Source organism: Panthera tigris, chromosome X (assembly GCF_018350195.1).
Source record: "Panthera tigris isolate Pti1 chromosome X, P.tigris_Pti1_mat1.1, whole genome shotgun sequence".
Taxonomy (NCBI): Eukaryota; Metazoa; Chordata; class Mammalia; order Carnivora; family Felidae; genus Panthera; species Panthera tigris.
The window spans coordinates 10,267,703-10,290,001 of record NC_056677.1 but is presented as its reverse complement, the minus strand read 5'-3'; the positions used below and the strand labels follow the sequence as shown (position 1 = coordinate 10,290,001).

At 47.5% G+C, this 22,299-nt stretch overlaps 2 protein-coding genes across 10 annotated transcripts in view; one reads left to right on the top strand and one right to left on the bottom strand.

The window, feature by feature from the left end:
- Positions 1–7,789, bottom strand: part of OFD1 (OFD1 centriole and centriolar satellite protein) — a 42,171-nt gene extending 34,382 nt beyond the window's left edge. For 3 of the 7 annotated variants that reach the window (XR_006213353.1, XM_042973795.1, XM_042973797.1), the window contains exons 1-5: positions 7,553–7,639; positions 7,269–7,367; positions 3,157–3,357; positions 902–970; positions 784–814 (exon numbers count right to left, since the gene is read on the bottom strand). Coding sequence is in view for 4 of the 7 variants with exons in the window: in XM_042973795.1 (XP_042829729.1) it covers positions 784–814; positions 902–970; positions 3,157–3,357; positions 7,269–7,367; positions 7,553–7,561 (409 nt within the window). In the remaining 3 variants the exon portion in view is untranslated. Of the gene's footprint in view, positions 1–783; positions 815–901; positions 971–3,156; positions 3,358–7,268; positions 7,368–7,552 lie in introns of those variants that run through there. The other 4 variants (XM_042973799.1, XM_042973798.1, XM_042973800.1 and 1 more) reach the window with 4 other exon arrangements.
- A 259-nt stretch (positions 7,790–8,048) lies between these two features.
- Positions 8,049–19,325, top strand: TRAPPC2 (trafficking protein particle complex subunit 2). Of its 3 annotated transcripts, XR_006213354.1 has the most exons (7): positions 8,052–8,147; positions 10,586–10,722; positions 13,788–13,897; positions 16,326–16,470; positions 16,899–16,984; positions 18,222–18,384; positions 19,179–19,325. XR_006213354.1 is itself a non-coding variant. In XM_042973802.1 (6 exons), exons 3-6 carry the CDS (start codon positions 13,805–13,807, stop codon positions 18,318–18,320), a joined length of 423 nt encoding a protein of 140 aa, XP_042829736.1. In that variant the 5' UTR covers positions 8,053–8,147; positions 10,586–10,722; positions 13,788–13,804; the 3' UTR covers positions 18,321–19,325. The 3 variants fall into 3 exon arrangements, 2 of the variants coding, with proteins under 2 accessions (XP_042829737.1, XP_042829736.1); XM_042973802.1 differs by having other exon boundaries at positions 8,053–8,147; positions 18,222–19,325; XM_042973803.1 differs by lacking the exon at positions 10,586–10,722 and having other exon boundaries at positions 8,049–8,147; positions 18,222–19,325.
- The last annotated feature ends 2,974 nt before the right edge of the window (positions 19,326–22,299 follow it).

Here is a 22,299-nt window from a genome sequence, read left to right as displayed (position 1 = left end):
TCAAGACTATGTATTACAGGCAGGTTACCAGCTGAAGTTCATGCTACGAAGTCCGTAGGCAAGTCCAGCCCACAGTCTGTACCCGTGGCAGTTATAGAATGGCCTCTAGGATGGTTCTTATCAAGGCCAAAATTAAAGCAGTTTACCAGGCCCATATCAACAGTTAATAAATATTTATGTAACACTACTAACCAGTTATTTCATTCTTTAAGCAATTAATTTTTAAGTTGTACTTTATAGACATGTACTTTATCAAGGAGGAGGTCTAGGATACAAAGATACCTAGAGCCTTAACACTGTCTGGGTGTGGGGCAATATTCCCAACAGTGGGTATGTTTACAAAAAGTACCTTGCAGATCATTTGTGGGGCTGTATCAACTACTGTCTACAGTGGGTTTTCTGTGTGCGAGTATCTAAGAGTAATTAAGAGGACTGAAATTTGGAGAAGTGATGTACATTGGTCAAATTAGATCTTTTTTTTTTTAAAGCTAGGGTATTGGGGCACCTGGCTGGCTCAGATGGTGGGAGCATGCCACTCCCGCTGTCAGGGTTTTAAGTTCAAGCCCCATGTTAGGGGAAGAGATTACTTAAAAAAATAAAATCTGTAAAAAAACAAAAACAAAAAAAACAAACCAAATAAATAACAAGGTACTGTCACAGCAGGGAAAAATCAAATTCCAATTCAATTCCCTACTCTTACCCCTCAAGATTACTTTCAGAGTTTTACAGGATAAAGTACATGACAAAAATGTTGCTATTTTCTACATATATGAAGGCTCCTACCTTTTTTGTTTTTGTTATCAAATCCTGACATCTGTTAAAAGAAAATATTTTACCTTTATTCAACTGTTCAGTTACAATTAACAGACCAAGGCAGATTATAACAACTCAACAATCCTACCAGTGATTTGTAGAGACCGGATTCAGGGTTGATTTTGAGGAGTTCTAACAGATCTTGCATAGTAAATACCTTAAAGAAAAAAAAATTAAGTAGACATTTTACACTGATGTTTAAGCGATAAATTAGGATGTTCCTAAAGTTTAAGAATCACACTAACAACGTAAAACTGAAGCGCTTTCTTATACTATTGATAACCTATTCAAGTCACAAGGATAAAATATTTTTCCCCATCACAGAATTAACTTCCAAATACTTCACAAAGATAATGGGTCTAACAAATGGTTAATGCCTTACAGATTACACTCAAATATCTGATGAACCAACGAATACACGTGTGAATCCCAGGGTCTTTCAATGGTAATCAAGTTTTTAAAATACTACTGGTTCAAAATACCAAGTTTTACCGTCTTTACAACCATGACTGACAAAAGCCTATCTAAAATAGTTTTAAACATTTTGGGTGGCTATTCTTTTTTTTTTTTTTTAATTTTTTTTTTCAACTTTATTTATTTTTGGGACAGAGAGAGACAGAGCACGAACAGGGGAGGGGCAGAGAGAGAGGGAGACACAGAATCGGAAACAGGCTCCAGGCTCCGAGCCATCAGCCCAGAGCCTGACGCGGGGCTCGAACTCACAGACCGCGAGATCGTGACCTGGCTGAAGTCGGACGCTTAACCGACTGCGCCACTGGGTGGCTATTCTTAATCTGTATTTCTACTACAACACGCATCATGTACTAGGACTTCCCTCGGAACACTGACAGGGTTTTCCTTTCAGGAAAATATTCTGCACGGCATTTTATAGTAAACACCTTTAAGTATATAAGCAGGTTAACTATTGCTGGAACAGCTATGTAACTGCCTATTACTCATGCAACATGCCCAACTGGGTCATGTAATTAGAAACTTCAGGGCACCTGGCTGGCTCAGTTGGTAGAACACGTGACTCTTGTTCTCGGGATCTTGAGTTCAAGCCCCACGTTAGGCACAGGGCTTCCTTTAAACAAACAACAGGGGCTCCCGAGTGGCTCGGTCTGTTAAGCATCTGACTTCGGCTCAGGTCATGAGGTCACAGTGCCTGGGTTTGAGCCCCGTGTCAGGCTTTGTGCTGACAGCCCGGAGCGTGCTGGGGATTCTCGATCTTCCTCTGTCCCTCCCCAGGTTGTGTGTGCACGCGTGCTCTCTCATGCTCTCTCAGACATAAACTTTAAAAAGTAACAGAAAAACAAAAAAGCTTAAAGATTGAGGGACCCAAAAAGAACTCCTAATGTTAATAAAATTTGGTCGTTAATAAAGCATATTAAGATTCTCAAATACTAACACTGTTCTTATTTTGTCAAAACCTCTTAATAGGAAGCTTTTGGACAATTATCGACAAGAGTAAAAACACAGAGACAACACCAACCGTTCAACTATGGACTTCAGTGAAGATGTGACCATGTAGGTCCCACTGCGGAAATGTATCTAATTATGTTGCTAGTAGGGGAGGCTGTGCACGAGTGGGAGCAAGGAGCACATGGGGTACCTTCCTTTCTGCTCAATTTTGCTCTGAACCTCAACTGCTCTAAAAAAATTAAGTCTATTAAAAAAAATAGGCAGTTTGCTGTATCAACCCTTAATATCAAGCAGGGCTAGATTTCTCTACCATTCCCACTGAACAGAAAGTCATTAGGAAAGTGGTAAAAACAGGTGTTTTAGTATTTGAGCATGCCACATATTTTTATAAATGATTGTACCCTTCACTTCTCTAGTGTAATCCCAAGGAATGTAAGTACCTGCAGAGACTTAGTAAAACGAGCATGTTTTAGAGATCTAGATTTACTGCCCAGCATCGTTATTTACAAATCACGTGACCTTGAGCAAACTACTTCACCTCTCCAGAGGCTGGTTCCTCCTCCACAATGCAGAGGATACCTGTGGTGTCGCCACGACGGTGACAAGCTTCCAACCGTCAACATAAATGGCAACTCTGCGTCTTAGACTACACAGATCGGGAGACCAATTCTAGCTCCAAAACTTAGTGACTGCACATCATGATTTTACCCAAGACTAACGGAGCTTCCATGGAATTGGTAACGATATACCATCTAGTACAGTACTCCTTTGTTCCTTTACAGAATGTAGGACGGGAACTCAAAGATGAGGGAGAAATGGACGTAGCTAGCCAAGGAACACTCGGCTATTACGCAGCACTTACTATTACCTAGAAAGAAGCTGTTAACAGAAAATTCAAAAACAGAAGACTCAACACTTTACCTTTTCTTTGGCCACACCAGTTTCCGGAAAGAAAACAGAAAGCGAATACTCATAGCCACATCTCTTCAAGTGATCTGCCACCAGAGAGTTAGAGGTGCCTATCAGGAGGGCACTCCCTTCCACTGGAACGGACTGGGGCTGCACCTCTTCGTTCACGACAGGGTGCATCAATTCGTGAATCAGCTGCTTCCGGAGTTGTGTCTAGCTCAAACAACCAAAACCAAACAGGAGGGAAAACGTTTTGAGCAGAATCGCTCAACTGGAGTTATACAGGATTGACCCATGCGTTAGAGTCCTCATTTCCAGTATGGTTCTAGGTCCAGGACCCAAAGTCAGGAGCCTTCCCCTGTACATGGTCTTACCCTGTGACACAAGTAGCCCACGGGGTTCTGAAAAAGAAACTTGTTTCACAGCTTCTGAGCTCAACTGGTGGTCAGCCCAACGCAGGCAGATTCTAACTTCACTTCCCCAGGAGCCCATCTCAGCAGTTTTTAAATCAGGCTATCAAGTAGAGGAGACAATTCTGCCCATTTCTCACCTCTGTGGACTGTTGGAACGTACGAAAATATCGGGCATATTGGTTAGTTAAAATAAAGTTGAGTTCCCATAAGGGAAATCACATATGCAAGTGAATGAAAGGAGTCAACCCCAAAACTTACTAAGATGTACTTTCCCATCGAGTATTTACATCTCAAGACACTCAAGTACAGGAATTCTCACTTTGTGAGAAAGTTAGGGTTCAAAAGCAGGTCAGTTTCTCAAGGTTTTAACACTAACGTTATTCATTTGGGCTTTAACAAAATTCCCTAGGTTACTCAGACTACTGGTATTTGTTCTCCTGTTTTGCATATCATCTGGAAACGTACAATTGGACTGAGCTTAAGAGTATGCTGCCTGGGGCGGGGGGATGGGCTAAATGGGTAAGGGGCACTAAGCAATCTACTCCTATAATCATTGTTGCACTATATGCTAATTTGGACGTAAATTTTAAAAAATAAAAATTACAAAAAAAAAAAGTACGCTGCCTGGGGGGGCGCCTGGTAGCTCAGTCGGTTAAGCGTCCGACTTCAGCTCAGGTCATGATCTCATGGTTCCTGAGTTCGAGCCCCATGTCGGGCTCTGTGCTGACAGCTGAGCCTGAAGCCTGCTTCGGATTCTGTCTCTCCCTCTCTCTCTGCCCCTCCCCCACTCACGCTCTGTGGCTCTCAAAAATAAACATTACAAAAAGATAGTAAAAAAAAAAAAAAAAAAAAAAAAAGTATGCCACCTAGACTTGTGGGATTCAGCAGTAGATATTCCCTAATCAACTCATATTAATAGAATCCAAGAAACCAATTGAGTTCTTGTACCTCTTTTATCCTTCAGCTCAAGGGTAGAACGGTAGGTCATTACCGGTATAGAACAGGACTTAGTACACACCTCAAGTCCCACAGTAAAACAAGACATTTTTACTCAGAGTACACATGCCCTGCTTCATCTAGATAGAACGAGAAATTATAGCATCCTCCACCAGTTAAATTTAGAGGTGATTTAATGAGATTTATAACATACTGAGTAACCTATTTAGACCCAGCTTCATTAATATAATGATTTAGGGGGTCTTGCACACAAGTACTAAAATAGGATAAAATTTAGAGAAGGGATAGAAGCAGAAAGTAAAATTAAGGTGGGGGGGGGGTAGAAGAGGGCATTACAGATGAATCCCCAACTCAACAAACACAAAAGCACGCCAACCAGCCCTTGCTGGAAGAATTGCAAAACTGGCCGGGAGCTCTCCAGCAGCCAATGAGAAGAGGGAAATCCATTCAGAATTCATGTTCCTACAACAGAAGTAAGTACAATTATTGTGGGTGAGGAAGAGTAGGGACTTGTAGATCCTCAGTATATCTGCCTCACAAGTTAACAGTAGACTCAAAGTAAGGAACAAGAGTTGATAAAGCCCATTTAAGAGATCCAACTTTGTACTTCACCGCAAATACAAATTCTTTTCAAATACCCAAAGGGAATGTGAATTAGGCCGCTAAAAAATGCAGTGGGTTTTAAGAATTAAAACTCACTCAGGCCACAGTCATTGAATGCAGAAAATAAAAATGACCTTAGACTTAGGAGGTAAAAATCTGTCTTGCCATTGCTTAGGCTGGAATAGAACCTGACAGCCAGCTGCAAAAAAGTAAACAGTAGGTCTCCAGCAGATACACTCCATTTGTAAAGTGAACAAGGCTAGCATAATCCTGATACCAAACCCAAACCGGGACAGCTTAAAAAGGTTCAGGACAGATTAGTATCAGTTGTGACTCTAGATCTGATATAAAACACCCTCAAATCAAATCCAGAAGTAGCATTAAGAGAAAATATGGCTTGGCCAGGAATCCAAGGACCATGCCATATTAGAAAGCGTATTAACGCATCATATATGACAATTCCAAGTGGGTTAAAGATTTAACGGTTAAAAAAAAAAGGGGGCTCTTTAAAAACTTAAGAGGTGAACATCCATTTTAGTGGAGAAAAACTGAGAATAATCAGCAAAAAAAATAAATAACAGATTTGGCCATATTAAAAATATAACATCAGGATTTTTAGAACCAAGTTAAAATTGAACACCGAGATAATGTATTGCTGCAAAACTGGAACACAGGTTAAGTTTCTATTAAAAGAAAACGCCCCAGGGGGGGATGGGCAAGGAACAGAAGCTGCCAATCCACAAAAAAACATGAATATCCAGAAAATATGTGCAACTTCAATAATCAAAGGAATATTAAAATAAGGGTTTTCTGGGGCACCTGGGTGGCTGCGGTGGTTGGGCATCCAACTTGGATTCAAGTCATGATCGCACCATTCCCAGGTTTGAGCCCCAAGTCAGGCTCTGTGCTGAAGGCTCAGAGCCTGGAACCGATTTTAGATTTTGTCTCTGTCTGCCCCTCGCCCGCTCAAAAATAAGCATTAAAGAAGACTTTTAAAATAAGGGTTTTCCAATGTTTAAAAAAAAGTCATCGTAGCATTCAAGAAATAAGCATTACCAAGTTGCTGGTGAAATATATACTATTACTATCTTTCTAGAAAAAGACTCCTACCAAGAGCCTTAAAACTGCTCATCCTTTTGAGTCAGTAATGCCACTTAACCTATCCTAGACCAAAAAAAGACAATTGAAGGAATGTGTACACCTGGGTAGAAGGTACATCTTCAACAGGGGCCTGCTCCATAAATTACCCACACATTCAGACAGGCCTGTTATCATTGAAAATGAGGATTTCAAGGAACTTTCGAGGACACAGGAAAATGTTCACTACATAACATTAAAAAGGAGGGGTGCCTGGCAGGCTCAGTCAGAGCGTGGGACTCCGAGTCTCCGGTTTGTGGGTTCGAGCCCTGCATCGGGTATAGAGATTACTTAAAAATAAAGTCTTTAAAAAACAAAACCACAATTAGCAGTTGTGTTACAGATGACGTTCCTCCACGTTTTTCTCTCTCAGGTGAATCTAAAGCTTGAGGTTACCGAAACAATGAGGGAGAAAGATTTTTTAAGAAGCTCACTTTTCCCTAGTTTGACTTTTTAAATATAAAATATACTTTTGAAATATATACAATGAAAACACGTGAGCTAATCCTACTCCTTGCTGTTCATACAATGTGTACTAATATTTGCCGCCCAAATAGTAATACATTTCAATCCACCTTAAGGAAGAAATTTCTCATTCCCTAAATTATTCTATGGTAAGCAGTACACTTAATGTTTCCTGTAGAATGCCAATATCCCTCATTCAAAAGGGAGTACTATTACAAAACCACTTAGTCATTCAGGACTTGCAAGCTAGATTTATAAACCAAGTCCAACTTTACCAAAATGTGTTCCTTTTATAGTTACCTGCCATTACCTTAATGTCAGTCCGGTAAAGCTATTATTTGAATAAGCCCTTTTAAGACGGCTCAAACTCTACACCATCTTCAAGACTTCTGTTCCAGAACAAAGAGTTTTGCAGGAACGTACAAAGGTAACTCACCAATACAATCTATGTCCTATTTTTAAAACCCAAAAGCTGGATAGGTTTAAATGGGGACTACCGGTTACACGATTACACTCGTCAAAGTTATGTGACAGGCCCAAAACGGATACCTTGAGCGTGTCCAGTATACCCCGATCCTTAAACGTCTGGTATAGCTTTTTTCGCAGTTCATCTTGACTGAACACGTCAGATGTGGGGGGCATGGCGAACTGGAAGAAAGAATGGTTACAGGTTACCCAGCGGGAGGAGGAACCATGAATTTCTGACGACAGACCAGTGGCCTCCGGGGAAACCCTAAGAGGCCAAGCGGGGAGGAGGAGAGAAGAAGCTATAAAGAAAGCAAACAAGAGGCCACGTTTCCTCTGGTCCCCGAGGAGGAGGCCAGTGTAGGTACCTGAGACATCAGATGCCGGCTTCCCCGCGAAGCCCCCTCCAGCCCGGGCTGCCTCGGCCCAAGTTGACAGCCAGCCCCAGCTGCAGGCTCAGGACGAGGCGAATCCCTGCCTTCGGAGCCCACGCTCTGCCTGGGTGCGGGGGAAAAAGGAAGGCAGTCGGGAACGATAAAAACGTTCAACGGTTTAATCGGCCTCCCGCTCTGAACCAGGAACTCCGGCAAACACGCACTTCCTTTCCCCCGAGGTTCTCACGGGTGGGCGGGGCCGCGGTTCACGCGCGGCTTTCCCACGCAGCTGGAGGGCGGGGACCGGTAGTGAGGCAACGAGAGAAAACGAGGTACGAGCGGGGTTCGCCCGGCTCAGCGCTGATCCCGCCCCTCCCCGACCCTGCCAAGCCCAACGGCCGTTGCCTGGAGGACCACGGCGCACGCGCGTTGCGGCGCGGTCCTCTGGCCGGAAGTCCCTCCCACTTCTCGTGAGACCTCAACCGCGCAGTCTCGCGAGCGTTGCCTAGGGAGTTCCCATAGAGGCTGCCGAGCGCGGGTCTGCGGCGGGAGCGGAGTGGTGGTTTCCGTCGTCAGCTTCTCCCAGCAGGTAGGTGATGGAGTAAGTAGGGGGCGGGAGCTCCCAAGGACGTTTCGGGGCCCGCGTGACGCGGGTCTTGGCCTGGTCCCTCCACCCCGCCCGCGGGCAGCCGGGCCGGATCTGGTCAGCCCCGGGGCGGCTGAGCTTATCACAGGCCGCCCGGCCAGGGCACATCGCGTTTCGGCCTGCAGGCGTCGGCCAGCTCAGGAGCTTGGCTTCATCTTGCCTTTTTGTAGGTCATTCAGCTAATCGGATTTGGTTTTGTTTACGAGGGTACGGTTGTCGTTTGGAGCTGGAAAATTCATCGTGGGCCCTGTCCTGTGAGAGGACGGGTTTAGTCCTCTCAAAGGCAGCCTGGTAGTTCTATTTTAATTGTTGGAAAGTGCTCAGTAACATTGACCCAAAGGAGTTTCCACTTGGCCTCAAAGGAGCAGCCCAAGACTCGGCCTCCGGAGCGATTTGGAAGAGGTGTTTAGTCCAGAGTTAAGTACGTGGCACTCTCGTAGCGTACTGCCCTTTCCCAAACCCCCAGAAGATGTGGATCATTGATCACAGCTAGCTTTCGTGCTAGAACTTTGTCTCCATGTTAAATCAGCACCAGGTCCTGGCACTCCCTACTGGTTAATGAGAACCGCACCAGCAGGGGCCAATTTGCCATCCCTAGTCAAATCTTTGCTTTGAGATGGCATATATTCTATTTGATGGTAAGATCCTGCTCTTTCTCACTCCCCCCCCCCCCCAGCTTAAACATCCTCTGTTCCTGCACTAGCTCTTTCCCTAGCATTCCTTCCAACCCAGTTCAGAGTTAAGTTTTTAGAGGAAGACTGCACTAGTGGGGAGGAGCTGAGAGAGGGAGACAAAAATTCCAAGCAGGCTCCGCACGGTCAGCTGAGCCCGATCCCATGAAACCACGGGATTGTGATCTGAGCCAAAGTCAAGAGTCAGAGGCTTAACCGACTGAGCCACCCGGCAGCCTCTTTAAAAAAAACAAACATGCTTTGGGGGGCGCCCAAGTGGCTCAGTCAGTTAAGCTACTGACTCTGGATTTAGGTGCAGCTCATCATCCCAGGGTCTTGAGCTCTAGCCCCATGCCAGAGGTCGGGCTTTGCGCAGGGTGTGGAGCTTGCCTAACGTTTTCTCTGTGCCCCTCCCCTGCGTGCAGGCACATTCTAGAGACAGACACAGACACACACACACACACACACACACACACACACACACACACACAGGTTGAAAATCATGCTGATTCAGCAGACCTGCATCTTGTTACTTCTGTACCAGGTGACCTTTCTTCCGTTTTCCTGATGGTAGTGTAAGGTGACTTTTGTTTTTCTAACCGGACACATTTCCATTCGTTTTGTGCTTCTGCCCTTCTGATGCCAGCCTCACAGATTTGTGGTCTCATTTTTATATTAAAAAAGGGCTGGGGGCCCCCGGGTGGCTCAGTCGGTTGTGTGTCCGACTTCGGCTCAGGTCATGATCTCACGGTCCGTGGGTTTGAGCCCCACATTGGGCTCTGTGCTAACAGCCCAGAGCCTGCTTCGGATTTTGTCTCCCGCTCTCTGCCCCTCCCCCCGGCCCCCCCACTCATGCGGTCTCTCAAAAAAAAAAAATGAACGTTAAAAAAGAGAAAAGTTAAAAAGAAAGGCGTGGGAGGGGGCACTAAGGTTTAGATAACCTGTACACCTAGCTTGGGACTTGAACTCACAACCTTGAGATGAAGAGTCGCTCGCTCCTCCGGGTGAGCCAGCCAGGCGCCCCATCATCGCCCTAGTTCTTCCATCACGTAGACACCCTCTCTCCGTTCAACGTAGTGCGGAGCTTTTTGTTATCACTACATTAATTTTAGTTGTCCGTCTCCGAAGCAGCTCAGGTCAGCATAGCCATCAGTGACGGCTGCTGTTCGCACCCCAGGGAGAGTCCGGTCTCTGGTCATGGAGGGTTTCTTCACGAGCGCCTCAACTTCAGCTTCATACAAAGGTGCAGTTACTTCATCACAGACTTCTATTAGGCCTCTAGGACCAGGAGGGGCTCAGCACTAGAACATTCAGGAGATTCTTTGCTGCGTCGAGGCTAGTTAATCCCGGCCTGCCTCTCGTTCTCGTGTTTTCAGCTTTGCCCGACCCTCGCAGCTGTTGTCCCTACCCGCGCAGTTCCCCCCCTGCAGGCGTGGAGCCCTTCCTACGTGCCGGGCTCCCCTGCAGGCGTGAGGGATGGGTGCTGGGAGACAGACACAGCCTCCGTTCTTTACGTCATCGTCCCCCAGCTGCCTAAGTAGCTTCCCCTTGCCGCACCCCGGCCCCTCATTCCCCTCCCTTGGGCCTTTCCTACAGTGCTTTGAAAGCTTCCTCCCGTGGTAAGCGAACTCCCTCCGTCCTCAGTCTCCCCATAGAACGCACCTACCTTCTGCTAGTACTTCAAGTATTTCCTTTTTTTCATTCCTGCAGGTTTTTCAGCCTCGACGGCTGTTTTCTGCTCCTGAACAAATCCTCCCCAGTTGAGCGGCTTCGCCAACGTGAATTTATTCTTCCAGTTCCGTAGCAGCCTAGAAACCCAGCACGGGCCTCCCCGGGCTGGAATCCAGGTATCCGCAGGGCCGTGCTCCCCTCTGGAGCAGGAAGCGTGGCTCTCTTTGTGCTTTCCAACTTCTCGAGGCCGCGCGCGTTCCTTGGCTCCCGGCTCTTTCTTCTATCTTCAGCCCCCGCCAGCGTGGCGTCTTCGTGACCCTCCTTCTGACTTTGCGCGTGGGCCTCTCTCTTCCACTTTTAAAGAGCGTGGTAATTATATTGGGCCCACTTGGCTCGTGCAGGCTCCTTTCCCGATCTTGAAGTCAGCTGACGAGCGCCCTCAGTTCCACCTGCAGCTTTCATTCCCCTCTGCCCGTACGTTAGCACTCGAAGATTTTCGAGACTAGGATGTGGACACCGCGGGGCGTGCTGTTCTGCCTGCCACCACATGTTTAGAAGCGACGTGTTCGTTTCATCCCTCTTTTTTCCCTTTCCTATTTCCTTTCTTGGCGAATCGACTCATCTTGATATTCTGCTTGATCACCTCAGGCAGGCATTTGGGAACATCCTTGGTTCTTGCTGCTTCCTCGGTTCCCCAGTTTAATCCGTTGCCAAGTTCCGTGTAGCCATTTCCTCCACACCCCGAGACCTAGTCGTCCTTGGAGATGCTTGAAGGGCCCCTGTTTTGGGTGATGGGAAAATCGAGCAGACACATACACACACACACACACACGGCAGTTGCTTTATTTGTATTACATACTGTAGCTCTAAGTAATACTTGCTTTGCGGATGGAGGGAAGGTTGAAGAGGTTGGAAGCTTTAAAAACGTTTCAAATCACTGTTCTAGAGCTGCACCGTCCAATACAGAAGCCACTAACCACATGTGGCCTTTTCAATTAACGAAAATTAAATGAAGTTCCAGATTCAGTCTTGCAGACACAGTAGCCACCAGCGGCTACCACATCGGACGGTGCAAACATAAAACATCCACCCCGCCGCCCCCCCCCCCCCCCCGAAACTTGAGTGTATCAGCACAGAATTCTAAAGTGCGTCTCCCTTTTGCCTACCACCTGGGCATAATAAGCCTCAAATACTAAAGGAGTAACCTTCCAGTTTTTCCCCATAGAATCCGGTAATTACAGTACTCCTTCAGCTGCTGTGAAATTCTTGGCAGTTCAAGTTCTGCCCAGCGGGACGGTTTGTGACATAACCTTTATGTGGTTATGGTTCCTTCGGTCCCCTTTCTGTTTATCCTCACCCTGTACTGACACTCTGCAGGTATAGGAATGAGGCTTAGCTTCCTTCTACGTGTATAGTGTGCTGCTGCTGCTTAAGTGTTCGTACCGAACGAATTAAGCCCTTCCCTTGGCACACTCTAGCCGTGAAACCTATTGCAATTAATGAGATCATTGTCGACTTTGTTGACATTTCCAGCTCCCATCCCCCTTCCCCTTGAGAATTTCTTTCTTTTGAGAATCACTGCTGATTCTCCTGGTTCTGCGTAGCTTTTATAGCATTCCTGCTTGTGTTTGTTACTCAGTTTTACCGTTTGGGCCTTTTTCTCATCTTCCCCCTCAGACTTTTCTGTAAAGGGTCGGATGGTCTCTGTCGGAGCTGCCCCACTCTGCCGTTCTGTTGTCGGGCAAAGGCAGCCTTAGACCGTAACGAAAGGGTGGACAAGGCCAGATTTGGCCTGCGGGCTGTGGTGTGCCAACACCTGCCCCAAATAACGTTTGAAGTCCTCTTGGCCTCATCGTGCCCAAAGAATGTTCCCATCTGCTTTGTCTTCCAGTCGTGGGCCTTCCAAATCCAGAGGTAGAAGTGCCAGCTGTCCCTCGATTTCCTTAACAAAGGTTGTACTGGTTAGGAAATACGTTTCAGGTGTTCTGATGTTCTCTGTGAATGAGAAGTCCCAGTGTGGCTCGATGAGCCCCGGGCTCTGACATGTGTCACCGTACACTCCGTGAGACTGTATACTCTCAGGTAACCAGATTGCTGCCCCGTGTGGAGGCCGTAAGGGTCCACACACCTCCATGTGCGTACGCTCCTCCATGCTGTTCTAGATCACATTTGCTGAGCACCTCCCGTGAGCCAGATGTTGTTGTGCCTGGTGCTTCGCCCCCCTGATGTTGGGGTGGTGAGTTCAAGCCCCAGGTTGGGTATAGAGATTATTTAAAAATAAAATCTTAAAAAAAAGGAAAAAAAACAAAGGAAGACACAATTTTATATTCTAGAAAAGATGGAAGAAATCATAATCCAAAAAGAAAGACATCTGAGGCATTAAGAAGTCTTAGAACTAGGATTAACAGGTTTGCTGAAGAAATAAAATGAAGACAAGGTCAGGGGGGAAGCAGTCGCAGGGGAGGATCCGTGCTTCTGTGGCTTTTAGCATCATCAAAATCTGCATGGACGGACAGATGGGCGGAAGGATTTCTGTATGTATTTCTAGCACAGGGTCTCTGGAATCAGACAAAGCTAGGTTCAGGTCTCGCTCTGCCACTTACTGATGATGTGACCACAGGCACGGACCTTAACCTCCCAATGTCCGTTTCCTTCTGGTGGAAGAAACAGAACGAGGATGGATCCCTTAGAGGGACCTTGAGGATTACACAGCATCGGGAGTTGCACGCTCCGTGGACTGAGCCAGCCGGGGGCCCCATGTCTTCCTTTCTTATGAATATTGCCGGAGGAGGAGGCATATCCTAGGCTCCTGTATTTGCAGAGACTTAGATTCGTAGTATACATACTTCAGGTAGGAAGAGGACAAAATCACCCTTTATTCGTTTTTCCCATTGTTCGTGCTAATAATGCTAACTGGTCCAGTCCAAGTTTGGCCCAGCTTACTCTGAATATTCTAAACTCTCAGGTCACGAGGATGTTGTTGTTATGATTTGGTATCAGCGGTCTTCCAGGTTCCCTGTGAAAACTCAAGTACTGGCTTCTACAGGACATATCCCAGGCATGTAATCCGTATAGTCCAAAAGCCAAATGTCTATGGCAGTAGAGTGGAAAGCACGACAAGCTTTGTGGTCCCTGCTGCAATGTCAAGTTTAAGGAAAAAATTGAATTCTAGACTTCTTGTTAAACCTTTTTGGTTTTCAGTATGGAGTACTAAAAGTGTGTGTTATTTTCATTTAATTAGGAGCTATATTGAAGACAATGTCTGGAAGCTTCTACTTTGTAATTGTTGGCCACCATGATAATCCAGTTTTTGAAATGGAGTTTTTGCCAGCTGGAAAAGCAGAATCCAAAGTGCGTAAGGAAACATAAACAATTTCGTAAGCGTGATTTATGCTGTTGCAATTATAAGGGTGTGGTGTGATTTTACAGCCGGGGGAGGTCCGGACCGGGGAGGTAGCTGGAATCCACCACGGTTACATGAGGCTTGCTCCCCAGTCCCACAGGGTGATAGAAGCCACCGAGGGACCGTCCTCTGAGTCGTCGACTCACCCTTACATTCAGCACACGCTTGGCACGGACGAGCAGGAGGCCCTGGGTCTCTTCTCTGACACGTGCTTCCCCGTGCCCCCCGTTCTGAAAAGCTGCTCCGTGAGCGCGTAGAAACACACTTCCAGCTGCTGTGGGGCTGGAGGGACAGTTGCTACTGACCGGAAATGCCACGGAAGCGCATTCCGCCCAAGTGCCATTTCCATCAGGACCTACGCGGCAGGTCCATTTACACCTGGGAGGGTTGAAGGACCCTTGCCTCCGTGTCCCCCCGCTGCCCCTGAGACTGGCGCGGTTTGCAGCGACCTTCTGCACCACCCACTGACTGGGTGCCCGCATGCCGTCCTCCCCGGCGACGCCACCCAACTTCCTTGTTGCCGTTCAGAGTAAACGTAGGGTCTGCAGAATCCCTGGGGGCCTCCCGTCTCTCTGTACTCGTCTGTGTTGCTGGTGAACTGCCGGCAGGTTATGCTGTGTCTCTCCCAGCTTCCAGAATAAGCTTTCACTTCCTTCAAGACAAGAACTGAGTTTTGAAATGAATCGTAACGCGTAATGTCCAGCGTATGATGCTTTTCAGCTACTTAAATCTTGCCACTCAAATGCGTAGGAATTTGTGTTCTCTGCCAGGTGCTCTGTCGCCCCAGTATTTTCCCACATCCACGTGAGCGCGCGGCTCATTACGACTCTGTGTCGGGGTGTCTCCGTACAACGGTTGCCCTGTGGCACAGGGCTGCTTACGTGGTTTCTCGGGCACGTAAAAACACTTTGTGGCGTGACTTGACCTTAGCCCTTCTGTTACCACTCACCTTCTTGAGGCAGTTCTGCGTTTTTCTTCTGACCTCGTGACTGGTCATCCACGTAAAGTGAGGGAAACACGGCGGTAAGCCGGACACCAAATAATCTCTTTCTCTAAGGAGTAAATTCGCTTCGTCACGGTGACGTGCGCGAGGTAAACCTGCCTGGCTGCGCGGGGGATCCCGGGGCAACTGGCGTCCCTCCCCCAGCCCGGTCCAGGAACCGCATCCTCAGCAAGCAGGTCATATTAAGGTGCCTCTCCCAGGGCCCACCCGACCGAGCACCGCGGACCGGGTGGCCTAGAGTGACCGAAGCTCGCGGCCTCGCGGGTCCGAGCACGAGGCGGGGGCAGGGCCAGCGCCCTCCGAACGTGCCAGGGAAGGCCTGTTCCAGGCCCCTCTCCTAGCTTCCGTAGCCCCTGGGCTTGTGGCGGCCTGCTCCCCACGCGCGCGTCTGTCTCTAAACCGCCTGTTTTAGAAAGGCACCAGGGATCCCGGGTTAGGGGCTGTCGTGCCCTAGCATGCCGACCACGTCTGCAGTGACCCTCTTTCCAAATAAGGCCACGTTCTGAGGTACCGGGGACGGGGGGTAGGACTTCGGCGTAAGAATTCAGTTCAGCCCATAAGAAGTGTGCTTTGAAAAATCTATCTGGAAATAGAGAATTCCACGGGAGTAAGACCATTCCAGGTTGAGAATTCCCGCTCCGCACTGTGGTGGGACAGTCCCGCCTCTCCCAGTGAAGCCCACGTGAAGGACGCTCCGCTCTGACGGGACCGTGTCCTGCCGCTGAGACAGGTGCCGGCTCACAGCCGAGGCGGAGCGTGGCCTCCCGCCGCTCCCGGGTCCCCTGTCACGTGAGCTCCGTCCGCCTGAAAGAGGCCTGTGCCAGGCCTTCGAGAGCCCCACCTCAGCTGTCTCGTGTCCCCGCGCTTGCCCTGTGTCCCCCGCCCCCCGCTGACCCTGAGACCCAAGCCAAGGTCACCTCTAGCTCTCCACCTCCTCGGCTCCAGCCTACCTAAACTGCCCTCCTTTATCCATAACCACTTACGTATTTTTTCGCGTCTTCCTCTAAAAAGATGTGAATGTCTTTTTTTTTCTTTTTAACCTCCTCTTTCTTCACATGCTTCAGTGGTTACTGAATTTGGTAACTTCTTTCTTGCAGAATTAGAAAAATAATCTGTATAATTTGTTGAGCACGTTCCATTTATTAGTGGGTTGGCTGTTCCTACTCGTTGACTTTTAGCTACCAAATTAAAAAGCAGACTGTGAGATGAAAACACTTAAGATCTTTTGTAAGTCCCATGACAGTAATAAATGAAGTAAAAGCAGAAAATGCTCCCCCACCCCCGAAAACTGCGTAGAATTTACAGAATGAGATGGTGGCGTTCTCGATGCTGTCTGCAAATATTAATCTGCTGCTACTCACACTTTCGTCTAGGATGATCATCGTCACCTGAACCAGTTCATAGCTCATGCTGCTCTCGACCTCGTGGACGAGAACATGTGGCTGTCGAACAACATGTACTTGAAAACCGTGGACAAGTTCAACGAGTGGTTTGTTTCAGCGTTTGTCACTGCAGGTCATATCCTTACCTTTGTAACGAAGGTCTCCAAAGGTTGGGGTGACGAACTAGAACAACATGGGACCTCGATGCCAGACTACGAGTCTGGGGACTTCAGAGTGTCAGGTAGAAATTGCCATTTAGGGGGCTACTTTTATTTTTTTTAACAGGAAAAACCCACATTTTGTTTAACGGATAATTTTAAAACCAAGTCTCCTATAAAACTAAGGTTAATCTGAACGATATGGTTGATTTTACTTTATTTTATAGTTATTTTCTAACTTTAAAAATTATGTTTTCTTTAAGATAAAACCTAACTTCAGACCCAGTTTACGTATTTTGCTTTTCCGTCACAGAATAATACAGTGCGTGTGACTAATTGGAAGGGTATCCTATCACCTGAGTACTTTTCATTTTTCACTTCTAAGATTATGCCTTAATTATTTTACATATGAGATTCATTATGCTTCATGACATAAGGCAAGAAGATGGAATAAAGAACTTCTTTACCGATGTCTACGATTTATACATAAAGGTATGGTGTGTTCTGTTTTCAAATCCGATTGTAGAAAGGGATTGCAACTGTGACCGGAAACTGGCCCGTGGCAGCAACTCCCTTATATACGGTGGTTTCCAGCTCAGACTAGCTCTGCCCCCGTCAGAAGTAGCCCTTGGTAACTCCCCTGTCGGGCATGTCTTCCCCGCCAGGCTAACGTGTGCTTAGGACAGAACTCGTGCTGGTTATTTTTAAATTGGTTTCAGTTTCCCCCTTTTGGCACAGAGTTTTGATTTTATCAGGGAATCCTAAAAAGAGAAGGAAGCAGGCTACATGCATAAGGGAAATTGCTTCGTAATTTTAATCTAAAATGTTCTTCATCTGCTTTACAAGTAAGTTACAACGCAGTGACTATATAGATCATAAACTGGTGGGAAGTTTACCAGTCACTCAAGGAGAATGATGCCACTCGCCTATCTTGAAGCTTAATTAGAAAAAATAAAATATTACTAGGACGTCGGTGGTTAAACTGCACTGCCAGAAGTATGTTCTTAGTAATTTAAGTGTTCTGTACTTCGACAGGATTTTTTTTTGCATATCAGCACAGTTAATATTCCTAGTGAGAAGTAGCAGATAAGAATCTTTAGCCCTCTTATAAAGATGGACAACGTCAAGTGATTTAAGCTGTAAAAACTGGTTAACTCCTTTTCCTTATTAGTGATTCCATTTAACAGTTTTCTCCCATATATTATGATATAGTCACTACACTGTTTGAGAAACTGATCACTTAGCCATGTGTTAAAGGACAGTATTGAAAACCAGATTGTTGAAGAAATTACATGAGAGTAACCTAATAGCAATGTGGTTATAACTTCTTTTCTTTACCTATGAGCATATGGTAGATTTTAGTTTCATGGCCAAAGGGCCTTACTGATTAGTCCATATATTTATAATGAATGTGAGAAGATCAGTATTTCAGACGCAGGGTGAATCCTGAAAGTTTGTTTAGCTTCCATGGGCAACACTTATCCTACCACCATTAGTTTGCCATAAGTACTCCTCAAAACTAAAACCCCAAGGCAAAAATTTCCCCAAGGGGGTGTTACTGTTAACAATGGAACGTTTTCGTGCAACTTGAAAACATGATCTTCAGACTTTTGTTTTGGGATGTCTTTGATGATTTTATTTAAAACGTTAAAATAATTTCCTTCTAGAGATCTGTGATTTGTCAGCCTTTTTACTTTGACAAGCTCACTAATGCCTTCGTCTTTCCTAGTTCGCGATGAATCCGTTTTATGAACCCAATTCTCCTATTCGATCGAGCGCCTTTGACAGAAAAGTTCAGTTTCTTGGGAAGAAACACCTTTTAAGTTGAATGCAGAACAATTTGGAAATAAACAACGTCACTACAATGGGGTATTCTCAGGAATGTGTACATTGTAAGTAACTTGAGTAAATAGCCTGGAAAAGTTTTACCTGTGGTCTAAATTTATCTAAACCTAATGAAAATCCTTATATATTTCAAAACAGTACATTCAGTTTCTTAACGATTGTCAATCGATCGATATTTGCTTGTGAACAGTGTTATTTATAAACTCTTTATAACCTTGAAAATACCTTTATTCTAAAAATTAAGAATGAGCTTTTGACTTGACTCATTCAGATAGCTCGATCTTGATGTCGCGATCCGGAACCAGATGTCATTGTCAGGATTTGGTAGACAGATTTAAAGCTAAGCTTCCGCAGCAGGGAATGAAGCTGACGGCACGCACATGGGCCTCGATACGTGTAGAGATGTTGTTACGAAACCGCACAGGCGGCACACGTAGCGCTGCCCAGGAAGCCGGAGCGGTTTTCACGGTGCCAGATGCCACACGCCTGCCTCGGTCAACGACCGGGGATAGCGATTGTGCTATACATCTAGAATCCCGGGTCCGGGTCTGTAAAATGGGAGGCCGGGACCAAAGTAACAGGTTATGTTCTCATACTGCCTTTCCCTCAGACGGTAAACTAAAGATTAAGTGAACCGGTGGATAGTTCGACTAGTAACAAATTGTATCTGTCAAGTTGTTAACAAAGAAACGTTTATATTGCGTTAACGTTGGCATTCTTTGCTTTTTAGGCTGTACGCCAAGGGGGAGGGGAGAGCTCTGCTGTGATAAGTGGGATCTTACTGTAAGCTGGTAAATGTCCACTTAAATACAAGTAGTGTGACCACATCTGTTCCGTGCAGATGGCGAGCACTGGCAGAATGGTGTTCCATCCCGAGTAACTTGGGCGAGTACTTCTGTTTGGTCTCATACCCTTGTGTGAAGCTGGTGCCGTAATTGCTTGCCCCATCTGTCTCTTTGGTTTCTTCAATAAAGGTGTTTGTCCGAGAGCGTGGAGTCTCGTAAGCGCCGCTCACCCGCCACCGCTGCTGTGGTGGTCCTCTTTCCCCCAGGGAAGGTCTGCAAACCGTATCTTAACCCATTTTGCAGAGTTCGGAGCGCCTCGGACCGGGTGCGGGAGCGGAGCTGTGGGAGCGGGGGGACCCCGCTGACCGGCTGCCGGCCGGAGCCCGTGGGGACCTGCTGCGCCCTTAATTAGCCCGGAGCGCGCCGGGAGGGGAGCGGCGCCTTGGCCGCAGCGGGTCGCTGGGCACCCGGCACACAGGGTCCTTCCCTCCAGGCTGTGAGGCGGGGCTGGGGACAAGGAGCGGGAGCCCCGTGGGAGCGGGTTACCGTAGTCCGGTGTGTCCGCCTGTGCGCGTGACTGCCTTCGAAGGGGAGGGGACGTGGGCCTCGAACGCGCGGAGAGAAGCGGCGCCGGGACCCGGGGCAGGGGCAGGCCATCTGACAGGGGAGCCGGCAGCGCTTAGGTGTGGTGGGAGGGGAGGTCACGCTGAAGGCTCGGGAACAGAACACAACGGCCACGGGTGACGTGAGTGGCGCCCTACCGAGCAGAGGAGGTCAGCACTAGACCTGTCGCGTGTGTGAGCGCTCCCAGGGCGCCCCGAAGGGAGCCCGCAAGTCTGCCGTCCGGCCGTCCTTCCCCGGGCCCGCGGACGTGCGCGTCCACTGGGGCTCGGCGGCCCTTCCTGCTTGCCGGCCGCGGCGGGGACTTCTCCGCGCCCCCTGACGGTACAAGGGCCGCTTTCCTCCCCGCGCTCACTGCCCACGAGCCACTGGTATTGTGAGAGAGGTGGCGTCGCGGGGTCACGATCCTGAAGGGAAAGCGTACACGCGTTTCCACAGAAATGTCCAACTCGAGGTTTTCTCAAGAGGAGGACCATCTAGGGGCGCCTGGGGGGCGCTCGGTAGGTTAAGCGTCCGACTCGATTTCGGCTCGGGTCATGATCTCACGGGTTCACGAGTTCGAGCCCCACATCGGGGCCCCGTGCTGACCGTGCAGAGCCTGCCCCTCCCCCGCGCCCTCGCTCACATTAATTTAAAAAAATGAACATCTAGGATATTTTAACTTCAACTAGGGAAGTTTTCACAAGGCGGTGACAAAAACGTTACCCTGTCGATGCAATCGTACGTGTCCAGCCTCCACACCGCACACTGCGTTTGCTACACCGGCTTCAAACGTCCATTTGCCCATTCTCCAGGTTCCGTTTTGCCCTCTAGCGATGACCGGCCTCAAAGACGTCCCACCAGAAGACACAGAAGCGCGGGTGCCCGCCGCCGTGTGGCGAGCAGCGGCACTGCAGCGCCGCCCGCCCCCACCGGGCCCCCCTCCCCGGACCGGCCGCGCGCACAGTCCCTCCCTGCCGCCCGCTTGGGGGCTCCGCAGCTGCTTCCACACCAGTTCGGCCGCCCGGCCCGTCTCGCCTGCCCCGCCGGGGTCACCCGCTGCTTTGTTCCCCAACTCTCGGTTCAGTATTTCTCGTCTTTGTTTAAGCAACACCATTCAATCAAAGGACCTTTTCCTTCCTTCAAACGAATCAGATCTGCCTTTTGCTCCTTGTTAAAGAGCTTTACCATCAGCTCCTTCTATTTCTGTTTGAAGACTGAAGACATCGGGTCAGGTTTAGTTCCTCCTCTTAGTTGTCACATGTCAGTACTGTGCTCGGTCAGGCAGCCCCCGGATCCCTTTAAGTCACGGTGTTAAACTGAATTACTCTCCCTTCCCACCCGCCGGTCTTCACACGCGTGAAGATCTGTTCCCTGGCCCATTTTTTGCTTCCCAGCTCTAGACCCCTTGACCAACTAATCCCCGAATATTCTGCTCAAAAAAGGTTACAGAAAAGCTGTAGTTTTTTAAAAACCTCTACAAGTATCAAAACCATACACCATGTAAATACCTACACACACATATATATGTATTATGGGGGGAACTGTGTCCCCCTCAAAATTCGTATGTTGCAGCCTCAGTCCCTCAGAACGAGACCGTATTTGGAGACGGGGCGCTGTAAGAGGCGATCAAGTTAAAATGAGCCCGTTAGGGTGGGCCCTAAATCCAATCTGACCGGTGTCCTTGTAAGAGGAGGAAACTTGCACAGAGAGACATGGGGGGGTGTGGGGGGAAAGAGTACTGCACACAGGGTAAGGTTATCTGCAAGCCGCGGAGACACTAGGAGAAACTTAACCTACCAACACCTTGATCGTGGACTTGTAGCCCCCAGAACTGTGAGAAAAATTCCCACTGTTTAGGCCACCCAGAATGCATTTCGTTATGGCAGCCCCAGCAAACTAATAACAATATGCTTTCCTCACATACTAAATAGCTTGATACCCAAGAAACTGACACGTGCCGCCTCCAAGGACAGGAACTGGGTGGCAAGGTTAGAGATCTCTGTCCCCTATGCCTTGTGATTTTGAAACCCTTATGCCTTATGATTCTGAAACATGTGACTCATCTATTCAAAAAATGAACAAGGGGTGCCTGGCGGGCTCAGTCGGTAGAGCATGCGACTCTTGATCTTGGGGTTATAAGTTCAAGCCCCACGTTGGGAGTGGAGACTACTTAAAAATAAAATCTTTTAAAAAAGGGACAAAAAACTTACTCCTAATACCCAATGTTGAACAAGTGATATTGATAGATACTAGATATCAATAGAGAATGGTTTCTGTACAGCTGATAAATGAGGTGGGTGTAGTATAATGGAAATATATCCACATATACTGAGAGAAAACAGCAAATCACAAGACAACGGGTACACTTTTAACTGAAAAAAAAAAAAAAAAATCCCCCAGAGAAAAAACAAAAGGAAGAAAGTATCATAGGCACTAATTTATTAATGGTGGATTCCTTAGTTTTTTAATGGAGGGTTAGTTTGGGGAGGGGAGGATGTTTTTCAAGAGCACCTTTTTTTTTTTTTTTTTTTAATGTTTATTTTTGAGACAGAGTGGGAGCGAGGGAGGGACAGA

Coding starts and splice junctions, on each gene's coding strand:
- TRAPPC2 (XM_042973803.1), top strand. CDS start 13,805: ATGTCTGGAAGCTTCTACTTTGTAATTGTTGGCCACCATGATAATCCA. Junction 13,898..16,325: donor CTGGAAAAGCAGAATCCAAA/GTGCGTAAGGAA, acceptor ACTTTCGTCTAG/GATGATCATCGTCACCTGAA. Junction 16,985..18,221: donor TCTACGATTTATACATAAAG/GTATGGTGTGTT, acceptor CGTCTTTCCTAG/TTCGCGATGAATCCGTTTTA.